At 40.7% G+C, this 16,973-nt stretch overlaps 1 protein-coding gene across 4 annotated transcripts in view; it reads left to right on the top strand.

Annotated features, from left to right (window-relative positions):
- ITGAX (integrin subunit alpha X) overlaps positions 1 to 16,155 on the top strand; it is a 34,905-nt gene extending 18,750 nt beyond the window's left edge. Inside the window, exons 21-31 of one of the 4 annotated variants that reach the window (XM_032842760.1) lie at positions 11,317 to 11,433; positions 11,522 to 11,601; positions 11,682 to 11,765; positions 13,881 to 13,959; positions 14,070 to 14,177; positions 14,281 to 14,364; positions 14,568 to 14,681; positions 14,822 to 14,845; positions 15,190 to 15,300; positions 15,672 to 15,767; positions 15,803 to 16,155. In XM_032842760.1, coding sequence (XP_032698651.1) covers positions 11,317 to 11,433; positions 11,522 to 11,601; positions 11,682 to 11,765; positions 13,881 to 13,959; positions 14,070 to 14,177; positions 14,281 to 14,364; positions 14,568 to 14,681; positions 14,822 to 14,845; positions 15,190 to 15,300; positions 15,672 to 15,767; positions 15,803 to 15,811 — 906 coding nt within the window. In that variant the 3' untranslated portion in view covers positions 15,812 to 16,155. Of the gene's footprint in view, positions 1 to 11,316; positions 11,434 to 11,521; positions 11,602 to 11,681; positions 11,766 to 13,880; positions 13,960 to 14,069; positions 14,178 to 14,280; positions 14,365 to 14,567; positions 14,682 to 14,821; positions 14,956 to 15,189; positions 15,301 to 15,671 lie in introns of those variants that run through there. The other 3 variants (XM_032842758.1, XM_032842759.1, XM_032842761.1) reach the window with 3 other exon arrangements.
- Positions 16,156 to 16,973: the final 818 nt, after the last annotated feature.

Genomic DNA, 16,973 nt, shown 5'->3' with positions numbered 1-16,973 from the left:
TGAAGAGACTGTCTTTTTCCCACTGTATATTTTTTCCTGCTTTGTCGAAGATGATTTGACCATAGAGTTGAGGGTCCATATCTGGGCTCTCTACTCTGTTCCACTGGTCTATGTGTCTGTTTTTATGTCAGTACCATGCTGTCTTGGTGATCACAGCTTTGTATAAAGCTTGAAATCAGGCAACGTGATGCCCCCAGTTTTGTTTTTCTTTTTCCATTTCTTTAGCAATTCAGGGTCTCTTCTGGTTCCATACAAATTTTAGGATTATTTACTCCAGCTGTTTGAAAAATACCGGTGGAATTTTGATCGGAATGCCATTGAAAGTATAGATTGCTCTAGGCAGTATAGACATTTTAACAATGTTTATTTTTCCGATCCACGAGCATGGAATGATCTTCCATCTTTTTGTGTCTTCTTCAATTTCTTTCATGAGTGTTCTGTAGTTCCTTGAGTACCTCTTTGGTTAGGTTTATTCCCAGGTATCTTATGGTTCTTGGTGCTCTAGTAAATGGAATCGATTCTTTAATTTCCCTCTCTGTATTTTCATTGTTGGTGTATAAGAAAGCCACTGATTTCTGTACATTGATTTTGTATCTTGCCACATTACTGAATTGCTGAATGAGTTCTAATAGTTTGGGGGTGGAGTCTTTTGGGTTTTCCATATAAAGAATCATGTCATCTGCGAAGAGAGAGAGTTTGATTCTTCATTGCCAATTTGGATACCTTTTATTTCTCTTTGTTGTCTGATTGCTGTTGCTAGGTCTTCTAATACTATGTTGAACAAGAGTGGTGAGAGTGGGCATCCTTGTCATGTTTTATTTATTTATTTATATTTATTTATTTTTTATTTTATTTTTTATTTATTTTCAGCATAACAGTATTCATTGTTTTTGCACCACACCCAGTGCTCCATGCAATCCGTGCCCTCTCCAATACCCACCACCTGGTTCCCCCAACCTCCCACCTCCCGCCCCTTCAAAACCCTCAGATTGTTTTTCAGAGTCCATAGTTTCTCATGGTTCACCTCCCCTTCCAATTTCCCTCAACTCCCTTCTCCTTGTCGTGTTTTTGATCTCAGAGGGAAGGCTGTCAGCTCTTTCCCACTGAGGATGATATTCACTGTGGGTTTTTCATAGATACATTTTCTGAAGTTCAGGAATGTTCCCTCTATCCCTATACTTTGAAGCATTTTAATCAGGAATGGATACTGCATTTTGTTACATGACTTTTCTGCATCAACTGAGAGGATCACGTGGTTCTTCTCTTTTCTCCTACTGATTTGTTCTATCACGTTGATTGATTTGTGAATGTTGAACCACCCTTGCAACCCAGGGTTAAATCCCACCGGGTCATGGTGGATAATCTTTTTCTTTTTTTAATCATTTTTTAAAATTTATTTTCAGCATAACAGTATTCATTATTTTTGTACCACACCCAGTGCTCCATGCAATCCGTGCTCTCTCTAATACCCACCACTTGGTTCCCCCAACCTTCCACCCCCCCACCTCTTCAAACCCTTCAGATTGTTTTTCAGAGTCCATAGTCTCTCATTGTTCACCTCCCCTTCCAATTTCCCCCAACTCCCTTCTCCTAACTCCCCCTGTCCTCCATGCTATTTGTTATGCTCCACAAATAAGTGAAACCATATGGTAATTGACTCTCTCTGCTTGACTTATTTCACTCAGCATAATCTCTTCCAGTCCCATCCATGTTGCTACAAAAGTTGGGTATTCATCCTTTCTGATGGAGGCATAATACTCCATAGTGTATATGGACCACATCTTCCTTGGTGGATAATCTTTTAAATTTACTGCTGGATCTTGTTGAGAATCATAGCATTCGTATTAGCTAGGATCTTGTTGAGAATCATAGCATTCGTATTCATCAGGGATATTGGTCTGAAATTCTCCTTTTTGGTGGGTGTTTGTCTGGTTTGGGGATCAGGGTAATGCTGGCTTCACAAAAAGAGTTTGGAAGTTTTCCTTCTGCTTCAAATTTTGAAACAGCTTCAGGAGAATGGGTACTATTTCTTCTCTGAAAGTTTGGTAGAATTCCCCAGGGAATCCATCAGGTCCTGGGCTCTTGTTTTTTGGGAGGTTATTGATCACTGCTTCAATCGCTTCACCTGTCAACTGGTATCTTCTGCCCCCCGTAGAGATCTAGAAGTGTATAATTCTAATCTCAGGCTGATTTCATGGGTGGTCAGAGTTCTTTGGTAATCATCTCACTCAAAACAGCGCCTCCTACTTCTCCACCATCTTGCCTCCTCCCTCATTTATGTAAGTTTTGAATGATTGTAGTCTCAAAATATGCAGGGAACAATCCCAGTCTTTTGGTACTGGTTGAAACCTGATTTGTTACCCAGTATGTGATCCATTCTGGAGAATGTTCCATGTGCACTTGAGAAGAATCTGTTGCTTTCAGAAGGAGTCCTCTGTATATCTGTGAAGTTCATCTGGTCCAGTGTGTTACTCAAAGCCCTTGTTTCTTTCTTGATCTTCTGCCTAGATGATCTGTCCATTGTTGTGTGTACGTGTTAAAGTCCCACAATATTATTGTATTATTATCAATGTGTCTCTTTAGTTTAGTTATTAATTGGTTTGTATAATTGGCTGCTCCCATGTTAGGAGCATAAATACTTATAATTGTTCAAACTTTACATATGATACAGTGTCCCTCTTCATCTTTTACTACAGTCTTTGGTTTAAAATCTAATTTGTTGGATTCCTCTCTCACATTGAGGTCTTTTGTCCATTTAGAGTTTATCTTTCATATGGTATAAGTGAATGGTCGAGCTCATTCTTCTGTATATTTCCCAATTTCCCCAGCACCATTTATCGAGGAGACTATCTTTTTTCTATTGGATATTTTTTCCTGTTTTGCTGAAGATTATTTGACCATAGAGTTGAGGATCCATATCTGGGCTCTCTATTCTGTTCTATTGGTCCATGTGTCTGTTTTTGTGCCAGTATCATGCTTTCTCGGTGATCACAGCTTTGTAACATAGCTTGAAATCCGGCAATGTGATGCCCCCAGATTTGGTTTTCTTTTCCAACATTTCCTTGGCGATTTGGGGTCTTTTCTGATTCCATACAAATTTGAGGATTGTTTGTTCCAGCTTTTTGAAAAATGCCAATGTATGAAAGTATAGATTGTTCTGGACAACTTAGACATTTTAACAATGTTTATTCTTCTGATCCATGAGCACAGAATGTTTTTCCATCTTTTTGTGTCTTCTTCAATTTCTTTCCCAAGTGTCTGTAGTTTCTAGAGTATAGATCCTTTCCTAAGTATCTTCTGGTTTTTGGTGCTATTGTAAAGGGAATTGATTCTCTAATTTCTCTTTCTACAGTTACATTTTAGTGTATAGGAAAGTAACTGATTTCTGTGCATTGATTTTTGTATCCTGCCACATTACTGAATTACCATATGAGTTCTAGTAATTTGAGGGTGAAGTCTTTCAGTTTTCACATAAAGTATCATGTCATCTGTGAAGAGAGAGAGTTTGATTTCTTTGCCAATTTGAATACATTTTATTTCTTTTTGTAGTCTGATTCCTGTTGCTAGGACTTCTAGTACTATGTTGAACAATAGTGGTGAGAGTGAGCATCCTTGTCGTGTTCCTGATTTTAAGGGAAAGGCTGTCAGCTTTACCCTGTTGAGAATGATATCTGCTGTGGGCTTTTCATGGATAGTTTTTATGATATTGAGGAATGTTTCCTCTATCCTTAAACTCTGAAGAGTTTTAATCAGGAAAGGATGCTATATTTTTGTCATATGTTTTTTCTGCATCAATTGAGAGGACCATATGGTTCTTCTCTTTCCTCTTATTAATGTGTTCAATCACATTGATTGATTTGTGAATGTTGAACCACCTTTGCATCCCAGGGATAAATCCCACCTGGTCATGGTGAATAATCCTCTTAATGTACTGTTGGATCCTATTGGCTAGGATTTGGTGAGTATTTTGGCATCCATTTTCATCAGGGATATTGGTCTGAAATTCCCTTCCTGATGGGATCTTTGCCTAGTTTTGGATCAGGGTAATGCTGGCCTCAAAGAATGAGTTTGGAAGTTTTCCTTCTGTTTCTATTTTTTGAAAGAGCTTCAGGAGAATAGTATGATTTCTTCCTTAATTATTTGGTACAATTCCCCTGGGAATCCATCAAGTCCTAGAATCTTGTTTTTTTGGGAGTTTTTTGATCACTGCTTCACTCTTGTTACTGATTATTAGTCTATTCAGATTGTCAATTTCTTTCTCTTTCAGTCTTGGTAGTTTATGGGTTTCCGGGAAGTCATCTGTTTCTTCTAGGTTGTTTAACTTATTGCCATATAGCTGTTGATAATTATTTCTGATGATTGTTTCTATTTCCTTGGGGTTAGTCATGATATCTCCCCTTTCATTCATAATTTTACTAATCTGGGTCCTTTCTCTTTTCTTTTGGATAAGTCTGGTTCTTGATTTATTGATCTTATTAATTCTTTCAAAGAATCAGCTTCTAGTTTCATTGATCTGTTCTATTATACTTCTGGTTTCTATACCAGTGATCTCTGCTCTAATATTAATTATTTCTCTTCTCCTGCTTAGCTTAGTTTTTGTTATTGTTGTTGTTCTTTCTCCAGTTCTTTAAGGTGTAAAGTTAGTTTGTGTATTTAAGATTTTTCTTTTCTTTTCTTTCTCATTTTTTTGAGTGAGGCTTGGATGGCTATGTATTTTCTACTTAGGACCACCTTTGCCATATCCCATAGGTTTGGGACTGATGTGTTTTCATTCTCATTGGTTTCCGTGAGTTGTTTAAGTTCTTTGATTTCCCAATTGATCCAAACATTCTTCAACAGGAAGGCCTTTAGCTTCCAAGTGTTTGAATTCCTTCCAATTTTTTTTCTTGTTATTGAGTTCCAGTTTCAAAGCATTGTGGTCTGATAATGTGCAGGGAATAATCTCAATCTTTTGGTATCAGTTGAGCCCTGATTTGTGACCCAGTATGTGGTCTATTCTGGAGACTGTTCCATGTGTGCTCAGGAAAAATGAGTATTCTGTTGGTTTAGGGTGTAATGTTCTGTATATATCTATGAGGTCCATTTGGTCCAGGGTGTCATTCAAAGCTCTTGTTTCTTTTTTGATCTGCTTAGTTGACCTGTCTATTGCTGAGAGGAGAATGTTGGAGTCTCATACAATTAATGTATTATTATCGATATGTCTCTATTTTGGTTAACAGTTGGTTTATGTAGTTGGGTGCTCCCATGTTGGGAGCATAGATACTTACAATTGTTAGATCTTCTTGGTGGAGAGACCCTTTAAGAATGATATAGTGTCTTTCTGTATCTCTAACTACAGTCTTTAGCTTAAAGTCTAATTTGTCTGATATGAGAATTGCTACCAGAGCTTTCTTTGGGGTATGTTGACATGAAAAATAGTACTCCATCCCTTCACTTTCAATCTGAATGTATCTTTAGGTTCAAAAAGACAGCATATGGATGGGTCCTGTCTTTTCATCCAATCTGCAATCCTGTGCCATTTCATGGGAGCATATAGGCTGTTCATGCTGTGAGTGATTATTGAAAGATAAGATTTTATTGTCATCGTGTTGCCTGTAAAGTCTTTGTTTCTATAGATTGTCTCTGTAAATTTCTGATGTATATCACTCTTCGTGTCTTTCTCCTTTATAGACCATCCCCCCCAATATTTCTTGTAGGGCTGGGTTGGTGATCATATTCTTTCAGTTTCTGCCAGTCTTAGAAGCTCCTTATCTCTCCATCCATTCTGAAGGACAGCCTTGCTGGATAAAATATCCTTGGCTGCATGTTCTTCTCATTTAGTACCCTGAATATGTCTTTCCAGCTCTTTCTGGCTCTCCAGGTCTCTGTGGACAGGTCTGATATTATTCTGATGTTCCTCCTCCCTCTGCACATAGAAATCTCTTCCCCCTTGGTGCTTTCAAGATTGTTTCCTTGGATCTAAGATTTGCAAATTTTACTATTATATGTGATGACATTGGTCTCTTCTTGATCTTGGGAGGGTCCTCTGTGCCTCTTGGACATGAATGCTTGTTTCCTTCCCTAGATTATGGAATTTCTCAGCTATGATTTGTTGAAATCTATCTCTCTCTCTCTCCACCCACTCAGGGATTCCAATAATGCTGATATTGGAACATTTCATTGAGTCATTAATCTCTCTCCATCTGATCCCATGGGCTTTAATCTGTTTTTCCCATGCCTCCTCCATTTCCTTCTTTTCTATCATCTTACCTTCTAGCTCACTAATTTTTTCTTCTGCCACATTTGCCCTGGCAATTAGAGTATCAATTTAGACTGCATTTCATTCATAACATTTTAAAGTTTGGCCTGATGAGATTCTATATTGTCATTAATATTTTTCCTAAGCCTAGATACTGACTTCCTAATTGTTACTCTGAAGTCTATTTCTGACATCTTGGTTTTATCCATGTCCATTCTTTTTTTGGGTTCCTCCTCTTAGTCATTCTCTTTAGGGGCAGTTGAGGGAATGTACAGAGTCCAAAGTATTGACCATGACCCAGCAAGATGTACCTGTTTTATAGGGAACTTAGGGTTGTCGTCCTCTTGTTCTTCCATCCTGTCTTCTGGTGGAGGGGACTGGTGCACTGTTACTCAGGCATCCCTGTTTGGGCAGAGTTTTACTGCCCCCTGTGGTGAGGAGATGGACTCAGTGAAAACTGGGGCTTTTGTTTTCTGGTGGCTTTCCTTGGCAGCTTTCCTTGTCTCTTCCAAAAGTCAGAGCAAAACTGACCACATCCAAACCTCTGTCTCTGAACAGAGAAATCACAGTCTGCTTTTCACTGAACTCTCCAGGCCACGCTGTCTGCATTTCTGTCTGTGCTGCTAAAAACCGCAGCCTCTCTGGTCATGTTCCCCACAGCAACACTCGTAGCATTGGAACCCAAGCTGGACATGTATCTGCCCTTTATACTTCTTTTTTTAAAATTTCTTTTCAGCTTAACAGAATTCATTGTTTATGCACCACACCCAGTGCTCCATGCAATACGTGCCCTCCATAATACTCACCACCTGGATCCCCCAACCTCCCACCCCCCTGCCCATTCAAAACCCTCAGATTGTTTTTCAGAGTCCATAGTCTCTCATGGTTCACCTCCCCTTCCAATTTCCCTCAACTCCCTTCTCCTCTCCATCTCCCTATGTCCTCCATGTTATTTGTTATGCTCCACAAATAAGTGAAACCATATGATAATTGACTCTGTCTGCTTGACTTATTTCACTCAGCATAATCTCTTCCAGTCCCATCCATGTTGATATAAAAGTTGGGTATTCATCCTTTTTGATGGAGGCATAATACTCCATAGTGTATATGGACCACATCTTCCTTATCCATTTGTCCATTGAAGGGCATCTTGGTTCTTTCCACAGTTTGGCAACTGTGGCCATTGAGTTTATCTTTGTGTATGGTGTAAGAGAATGGTCGAGTTTCATTCTTCTACACATAGCTGTCCAATTTTCCCAGCACCATTTATTGAAGAGACTGTCTTTTTCCCACTGTATATTTTTTCCTGCTTTGTCGAAGATGATTTGACCATAGAGTTGAGGGTCCATATCTGGGCTCTCTACTCTGTTCCACTGGTCTATGTGTCTGTTTTTATGCCAGTACCATGCTGTCTTGGTGATCACAGCTTTGTAGTAAAGCTTGAAATCAGGTAATGTGATGCCCCCAGTTTTGTTTTTTCCTTTTCAACATTTCTTTAGCAATTCGGGGTCTCTTCTGATTCCATACAAATTTTAGGATTATTTGCTCCAGCTGTTTGGAAAATACCAGTGGAATTTTGATCGGAATGGCATTAAAAGTATAGATTGCTCTAGGCAGTATAGACATTTTAACAATGTTTATTCTTCTGATCCAAGAGCATGGAATGGTCTTCCATCTTTTTGTGTCTTCTTCAATTTCTTTCATGAGTGTTCTGTAGTTCCTTGAGTACAGATCCTTTACCTCTTGGTTAGGTTTATTCCCAGATATTTTATGGTTCTTGGTGCTCTAGTAAATGGAATCAATTCTCTAATTTCCTTCTCTGTATTTTCAATGTTAGTGTATAAGAAAGCAACTGATTTCTGTACATTGACTTTGTATCCTGCCACGTTGCTGAATTGCTGTATGAGTTCTAGTAGTTTGGGGTGGAGTCTTTTGGGTTTTCCATATAAAGAATCATGTCATCTGCAAAGAGAGAGAGTTTGACTTCTTCATTGCCAATTCGGATACCTTTTATTTGTCTTTGTTGTCTGATTGCTGTTGCTAGGACTTCTAATACTATGTTGAACAAGAGTAGTGAGAGTGGGCATCCTTGTCATGTTCCTGATCTCAATGGGAAGGCTGTGAGCTTTTTCCTATTGAGGATGATATTTGCTGTGGGTCTTTCAAAGATTTTATGAAGTTCAGGAATGTTCCCTTTGTCCCTATACTTTGAAGCGTTTTAATCAGGAATGGATGCTGGATTTTGTCAAATGCTTTTTCTGCATCAATTGAGAGGTTCTTCTCTCTTCTCTTATTGATTTGTTCTATCACATTGATTGATTTATGAATGTTGAACCATCCTTGTAACCCAGGGATGAGTCCCACCTGGTCATGGTGGATAATCTTTTTAATGTGCTGTTGGATCCTGTTTGCTAGGATCTTGTTGAGAATCTTAGCATCCATATTCATCAGTGATATTGGTCTGAAATTCTCCTTTTTGGTAGGGTCTTTGCCTGGTTTGGGGATCAGGCTAATGCTGGCTTCATAAGAAGAGTCTGGAAGTTTTCCTTCTGCTTCAATTTTTTGAAACAGCTTCAGGAGAATAGGTGTTATTTCTTCTTTGAAAGTTTGGTAGAATTCCCCAGGGAATCCATCAGGTCTTGGGCTCTTGTTTTTTGGGAGGTTTTTGATCACTGCTTCAATCTCGTTACTAGATATTGATCTATTCAGGTTGTCAATTTCTTCCTGGTTCAATTTTGGGAGTTTATAGTTTTCCAGGAATGCATTCATTTAATCTAGGTTGCTTATCTTATTGGCATATAACTGTTGATAATAATTTCTGATGATTGTTTCTTTTTATTTTATTTATTTTTTATTTATTTTTAAAGATTTATTTATTTATTTTAGAGAGAGAACAAGCATGAGTGGGAGGGATGGGCAGAGAGTGAGAAATCCTCAAGAAAACTCCCCACTGAGTGTGGAGCCAAACTTGGCCTCCATCCCAGGACCCTGAGATCATGACCTGAGCAGAAAACAACAGTCAAATGCCCAACCAGCTGAGCCACCCATGCACGCCTTATGATGATGTAATCAAGTTAAATATGTATGTTTTTAAAAAAATACACTTGTCAACAAAACTAAAAGACAACCTATGGATTGGGAGAAGATATTTGTAAATGACTTATCAGATAAAGGGCTAGTATCCAAAATCTATAAAAACTTATCAAATTCAACACCCAAGAAACAAAATATCCAGTCAAGATGGGCAGAAGAGATGAACAGACATTTCTCTAAGAAGACATATGGTTTTACTTATTTGTGGAGCATAAGGAATAACATGGAGGACATGGGGAGATGGAGAGGAGAAGGGAGTTGGGGGAAATTGGAGGGGGAGACGAACCATGAGAGACTGTGAGGGGTGGGGGTTGGGAGGTTGGGTGAGCCTGGTGGTGGGTATTATGGAGGGCACATACTGCATGGAGCACTGGATGTAGTGCATAAACAATGAATTCTGGAACACTGAAAAGAAATTTAAAAAATTTAAATAAAAAGTTAAATCATTGAAAAAAAAGACATACAAATGGACAACAAACATATGAATCAGGGGTCAGGGAAATACAAATCAAAACTACAATGTGATGCAACTTCACACTAGTTGGAATGGCTAAAATTAACAAGATAGGAAATAACAGGTGTTGTTGAGGATGTGGAGAAAGGGGAACCCTCTTATGCTGTTGGTGGAAATGTAAACTGGTATAGCCATTCTCCAAAACAGTATGGAGGTTCCTCAAGAAGTTAAAAATTGAGCTACCCTCTGACCCAGAAATTTTACTTCTAGGTATTTATCCAAAGGATACAAACATAGTAATCTGAAGGGGCACCTGCACCCAATTGTTTATGGCAGCAATGTCCACAATAGCCAAACTATGGAAACAGCACAGGTGTCCATCAACAGATGAATGGATAAAGAATATGTGGTAGGGCGCCTGGGTGGCTCAGTGGTTGAAGCCTCTGCCTTCGGCTCAGGTCATGATCCCAGAGTCCTGGGATCGAGTCCCGCATCGGGCTCTCTGCTCATCAGGGAGCCTGCCTCCTCCTCCTCTCTCTCTCTGCCTGCCTCTCTGCCTACTTGTGATCTGTCTGTCAAAAAAAAAAAAAAAAAAGAATATGTGGTATATTTATAATGGAATATTACTCAACCATCAAAAAGAATGAAATTTTGTCATATGTGATGATGTGGTTGGAACTAGAGGGTACTATGCTAAGCAAAATAAGTCAGAGAAAGACAGATACCATATAATTTCACTCATATGTGGAATTTAAGAAATAAAAGCAATGAACATAGGGGAAGGGAAGGAAAAATAAAATAAGATGAAAACAAAAAGGGAGGCTAACCATGAGAGGCTCTTAACTATGGGAAAGAAACTGAGGGTTGCTAGAGGGAAAGTGGGTTGGGGGTATGGGGTAAGTGGGTGATTGGCTTTAAGGAGGGCATTGGATGTAATGAGCACTGGGTTAGTTATATGTAACTGATAAATCACTAGATTCTACCCCTGAAACTAATAATACAGTATATGTTCACTAAATTGGATTTAAATAAAAAATTTAAAAAAAGAAATGCAAAAAAAAAACCCCTTATCTGTTGATGGCATACATTAAAGTATTTCTGGATAAAATGATGTGATATTCAGAATGTGCTTTAAATTTTTCAGGAAAAAAATGGCAAAGAGCTGAATAAAGAAAGAGTAGAAAAATGCTAGTAATTAAAATTGAGTGATGGGAACATGGGAGGGTTGACTTACCAGTCTCTCTCTACCCTACTAAGTATGTTTCAAAATTTCCATAATAAAAAGCTTTTTAAAAAAAGAACAGTAAAGAAAAAGGGGGTAGACTCTAATAAGTCTGGCATTTCTATTAGGAAGAAGTTTGACCAAATAGTATCTAAATATTTTTATTTTATTTTATTTTTAGTGTCTGAGGATTTTTAAAAAAAAACATAATCTTGAAGGTAGATACCAGGAAACTGTCACTACTTCATGGAGTCTCTTTGGAACATGAACAAATGCTCACCTGTTTTTTTTCCACCTGTCCTTGCCTAGAACCAGCTGCAGCCACACTCCCCACGCCTGACCTGTGATGGCACCCCAGCCCAGGGCCAGGGTACTCAGAGCACTCGCTGCAGCATCAACCACCTCATCCTCCATGAGGGTGCCCGGGTTAGCCTTGTTTCTGTCCAACCCCAGCTCCCCTGCCCTCACCCTATCTCATTCCCTGTAACCTCCCTCATTATTGCCTCTTCCTCAGATCACCTTCCTGGTCACCTTTGATGTCTCCCCCAAGGCCATGCTGGGGGACCGGCTGCTTCTGACAGCTAATGTGAGCAGGTGAGCTGGGGGTATTTAGATCTTGCACCTTGCCTCCTCCTCTGGGATGTTTACCAACTAGGATCCTCCTCTTTCTCCAGTGAAAATAACACTCCCAGGACCAGCAAGAGCACCTTTCAGATGGAGCTCATGGTGAAGTATGCCATCTACACCGTGATTAGCAGGTACCATAACATGACTTCTCCACTCTGATGGGTCTAGGAAGTGTTGCAGCCACTGCAGCAGCTGAACACCCAAGACATTCAGGTTTTATCACCACCCTTTCTATTGGTAGATGATCAAGTATTGAGTGTTTATTGTGAGCTTGTTATGATGATAATAATTGTGATATTATTATCATTACATCATACACTTAATAGAGGTTATGGGTCCTTTTAAGAAAATTATTTATTCATTTCACACACACACACACACACACACACAGAGCACAAGTAAGCAGAGTGTAGGCAAAAGGAGAGGGAGAATCAGCCTCCCCGCTGAGTAGAGAGTCCATTGTGGGGCTCGATCCCAGGATCCTGGGATCATGACCCAGGCTGAAGGCAGATGCTTAAACAACTGAGCTGCTCAGATGTCCTGAGATTATGGTTCTTAGAAGTTTTTCTTAAAAGTACCAAGATTGTCCTGGGTTTCCTGAGACATATGAGACATTTTCCTGTCTTGAAGTTTTTACAGCTTTGTTGGGGAGGGAGTTTACCCTGATCCAAGGCAGAATCTCATCAATGACCTCTCTGTGGTTCTGTACCCTGAGGCTATTATGAATTCCCAAGAGCAGCTAGAGACTCCTTTCAGTGAGGCCTCAGCTAAATGTTAGCCAGTGATTCTCAAAGGAGACCTTGGTATTTGGATGAGACAATTCTTCATTGCAAGGAACAGATATACACCACATAGGTCTTTTAGAACTGCTATTTCTCCTTTTCTCAGTTCCCTTTGGGAGGTTTAGGAAGAAATGAACTGCTTGCAGCAGAAGCCAAGTGTCAGGGAGAAGGTAGATAAAAGAAAGACCTTAAAATGCTGCTCCAGGAGGGATAATGGATGAGTTGTTTAAAATTCAGGAGTCAAGTAATATATTTGAGCATATACCTTCCTTCTGTAAATACCTTCCTAGCATTTGCTGTGTTCTAAGACAGGGCTATATTTGCTTTATATAAATTCATTTAACTTTCAACAAAGGTTTATTGAGCCTCTAATATATATAATCAAAACCAGATGTAACGACCTGTCCTTGTGTGATGTGTACACTCATGATGTACAATAAACCCATGTGGCTTAGTATGGGTACATTCCATTGTACAAGTTCTATCCTTGTGACTCATTGGACATCCTCTTCCACCCAGTTTCACACTCTAATTCACACTTCCATACCAGGAGCTCTCAGCAGCCTGGCCGGGTGCATGCTCTGAGCTTGCTTACTAGAGTGTGCACTGGGGACCCATACAGGGTACACTACATCTAAGTGTATGTGGCTCTACAGTTCAGTTGTGCTCTGCTGATCCGACTCTGTGGGTGGGGACATTCAGAGAGGCCCTTAAGATGAAGCTGGGGCATTTTGGGGGAGTTCCTCACAGAAGAGGGATGAGAATTCAGAATAGAAGTGGTCTAGATTTAGGACTGTGCTGGCAAAGGACAGGTACTTAAGAAGTGGAGCAAGAAGGGGTGGGGGTGAGGCCACATGTTCAAGTGGCCAGGCTGGCTACTGGGTCTCCACACTTGGGTCTGAGAAGGTCTCAGGAGGAATTGTTACACTGAGATCTAGCCAACAGTCTACTGTTAGACCTTCCCTCACCTCTAAGCCCCAATCTCAGAAAAGCCAAGGAAACAGGAGATGAGAAAAGGCCTGTGGGAGGCCAGACAAGGGTAGTGTTCAGTAGACATTTGTCAACAGCATCAGCATAAGTATCTCCAAAATTCTGCTGTGTCTCACATGCATATCTAGTATCCTCTGTGCCCATGAAAGCCTGAAAGGGAAACAGTCACAGGGAGGGATGGCCTGGCCCCTGCTCTCCAGTGAGTCAATGGCATAGTTCTGGGTCCATTTCACTGTAGTCTCTGCCCAGTCCCCTGGTTAGTTTCCTCTGTTGGGAGCTTTTGCGAGAATCTTTCACCCAGCCCGAAGCCCAGTTCTGCTCCATAAACACTCCCATTATCCAACATCAGCAATAGACTTCATTGCAGACCACCCCAAGACCCCAGTGACTACCTATCCTGTCATGCTGCTAGCCAGAACTCTTTAGGAGGCCCCCACGGGACCTCAAATTCATCCATGCCTTTTCTCTCACCAGCCATGAACAGTCCACCAAGTACCTCAACTTCTCAGCCTCAGACCAGGAGGAAAGCAGCCAGGCTCAGCATAGATACCAGGTAAGTGATGCTGACTCAAGACCGGAGGCTATGGCAGGGGCCTGGGATCCAGTAATTAGGGAGAGAAATGGGTTTTGGCATGGTCTTTGCCCTCACTGTCCTCTGTGCAGGTGAACAACTTGGGACAGAGGGACCTGCCTATCAGCATCATCTTCTCTGTGCCTGTGGAGCTGAATGGGGTACCTGTGTGGACAGAATTAGAGGTCTTCCACCCCCAGGTACTCCAGGACTGTGTACAGCTCATGTACTTTACCTGGATTCTCTCTGTCCCTCATGAATTCCCAATGACCCCATTGAAATGCTTGCTTTGTATTTTCCTAGAATCCCTCCATTCAGTGCTCTTCAGAGAGAATAGCTCACACAAAGTCTGACTTCCTGAACAAAAATCAGAAGAATTATGTGCTGGTAAGGAGGGTTCTGGGCCATTTCCACTTGGAGCCACACTTCAGAGGAATTTAATTCAGGAATCAGTATTATATTCAGATGGCTGTCTGCTGAACAGTCTTCTTGAATTCAAATGTGGCTACTCCTCTCATCAGTCAGTTTAATGCTGTCTTCTACCTTTAAAACCACCTATCTCTGGCCTCATGTTACTTCTCTATTCCTAGGACTGCTCCATTGCTGACTGTCTGAGGTTCTGCTGTGACCTCCCTTCCTTTGGTGTCCAGGAGGAACTTGACTTCATCCTGAAGGGCAACATCAGTTTTGGTTGGGTCAGCCAGGTGTGTGGGCCCAACAGCAGAGTCTCTCCCCTGAATCCAGGTGGACCAGATGTGTCTGTGGCCACCCTCAAACCAGGACTTTACTTGAACTCTGAGCCTTTCCCAGAGATAGTTCCCAGCTCTGCCCCTCTGTATTGCAGACATTGCAGAAGAAGGTATTTGTGGTGAGTGTGGCTGAAATCACATTCAACAGATCCGTGTATTCCCAGCTTCCAGGACAGGAGGCATTCTTGAGAGCTCAGGTAGTGACCATGTAGTAGGAGTGGCCAGACTGGTAAGAGGGCTCCTAATGTTAAATCTGTGGTGCTGTGTGGGAGGCTCAGAAGCCTGGAGGGAGGAAGGATGAAGGTCCATCAGCAGGAAATTTGTCCCTAAGCCCATGAGTGTTTCTATATCCCACTTTTTGGAGAAAAGGAAGGAGGGGAGGGAGTTAAAGTTTGGTGAACCTAGAAAGAGTCTGGGAAAGGAAGAGTTCTGATACTTTCTGATAAGGTCATCTCCACTCCAGATGGAGACAGTGCTGGAGAAGTATGAGGTCTACAATCCTATCCCCATCATTGTGGGCAGCTCTGTGGGAGGACTGCTGCTGTTGGCTCTCATCACAGCCATCCTGTACAAGGTGAGTCTTTTCCACTCTCTTCTTCCTGTCTTTTGTACTGTCTTCCTCACTACATGTTTCTCTTCATGGCAAATATCAACATAAAGGCAGTGGCCTGGATTCAGTGTTGACTCCACTGCTGATTCTGTCTGTAGCTGTAGGCAGTGTCTGATCCATGCTGGATTTCTTGTTCTGATTTCTTGTTCTGAAGGTGATTCCACCTAGTTCACAAATTGTGGTAAAGTCTAAATGGCCCAGTGTGTCCAAAGACTCTAGTACAGTGCTTGAACATAGAGTAGATGTTCCAGAAATGGTGATCCCTCTCCCCTGAGCCATCTCTTTTCCTCTCTTCCACTGGGCTTACTAATTCTTTTCTCCTTCCTCCCCCATAGGTTGGCTTCTTCAAACGTCAGTATAAGGAAATGATGGCAGAAGCAAGTGGACAGACTGTCCCAGAAAATGGGACTTCAGACCCTCAAGTTGCCCAATAAGAAACTACCTCCGATTATCCCTTGCACCTGTTATCTTCTGAGAAGTTTTCTGGTTCTCTTACAACCATCTAAGTTAGGCATACAGGAGGAGAAATGCTCCACATGAGTGAGGCTAAGGTCAAGCTGATTTCTCCCTTTGGGAGGATGCAGTGTGTCCACACTACATGCCTTGCCTGGGGAGGGCCATTTGTCCTGTCAAGGTTGTAATTGGAAACTCCAAAACAGGATTCTAACCATGCCCACATGCCATGATTTGCTCTGTGCCTCCCTATCATCCTTATTCCTAGTAAAATCCTGTCAATATTAGCCCTTTGTCTCAGGAATCTAGGTCCAGATTTCCCAACCTGAACTGGAAATAAAATGTCTGCACACTGGAATTTGTAAACTTGGTTTTCAGGCTTTGTCAGCATTGCTAGCTGGGAAGGAGGAATAGAACCCCAGCAGAGGGGACATTTCTGTTCTCAGTTTTTCCACATTGAGGGTGATGTTGGCTGTGGGTCTTTCATATATGGTCTTTATGATGTTGGGGTATGTTCCATCTATACCTACTTTGTTGAGAGTTTCTATTGAAAATGGATGCTGGACTTGGTCAAATGCTTAATCTGCATCTACTGGGAAGAACATATGGTTCTTATTCTTTCTTTCATTAATTTGGTATATCACATGGATCCATTTGCAAATATTGAACCACAAATCTGACTTAATCATGGCGAATGGTTCTTTTGATGTACTGTTTGATTTGATTTGCTGGTATCTTGTTGAGAATTTTTGTATCCATGTTCATTGGAGATATTGGTCTGTAATTCTTTTTATAGGGGTTTTTCTGATATTGAATAAAGGTAATATTGGTCTCATAGAAAAAAAAAAAAAAGAACCCCAGCAGAGTATTGCCCCAATGCCACTTGGCTCACCTAGCTCTAGCATCTTTCAGAGATCAAGAGGCCCAGGGCACTTCCATATTTTGAGATTGCAAATATAGTAAATGAAGAAATGCTGAGACATAATTATAAAAATTTTTATTTAATTTAAATTTAAGTGTCATAGGTATTTAATGCCAGTATTTAAATGTTGGCCTTAACAAACTAACATGTGTTGTTAAAACCAATGTATGTATCTTTATTGGGAAATAAGTCAAAGATCTAAAATTAAGGCCTTTTAGGGATGTAGATCCTGTACAATGATGCCCATGGTGTCCCTTAACCA

The sequence above is a fragment of the Lontra canadensis genome, unplaced genomic scaffold (genome assembly GCF_010015895.1).
Source record: "Lontra canadensis isolate GAN:19392208 unplaced genomic scaffold, GSC_riverotter_1.0 scaffold132, whole genome shotgun sequence".
NCBI classification, from domain to species: domain Eukaryota; kingdom Metazoa; phylum Chordata; class Mammalia; order Carnivora; family Mustelidae; genus Lontra; species Lontra canadensis.
The sequence above is the reverse complement of the archived record's forward strand: the minus strand, read 5'-3'. Positions and strand labels throughout refer to the sequence as shown.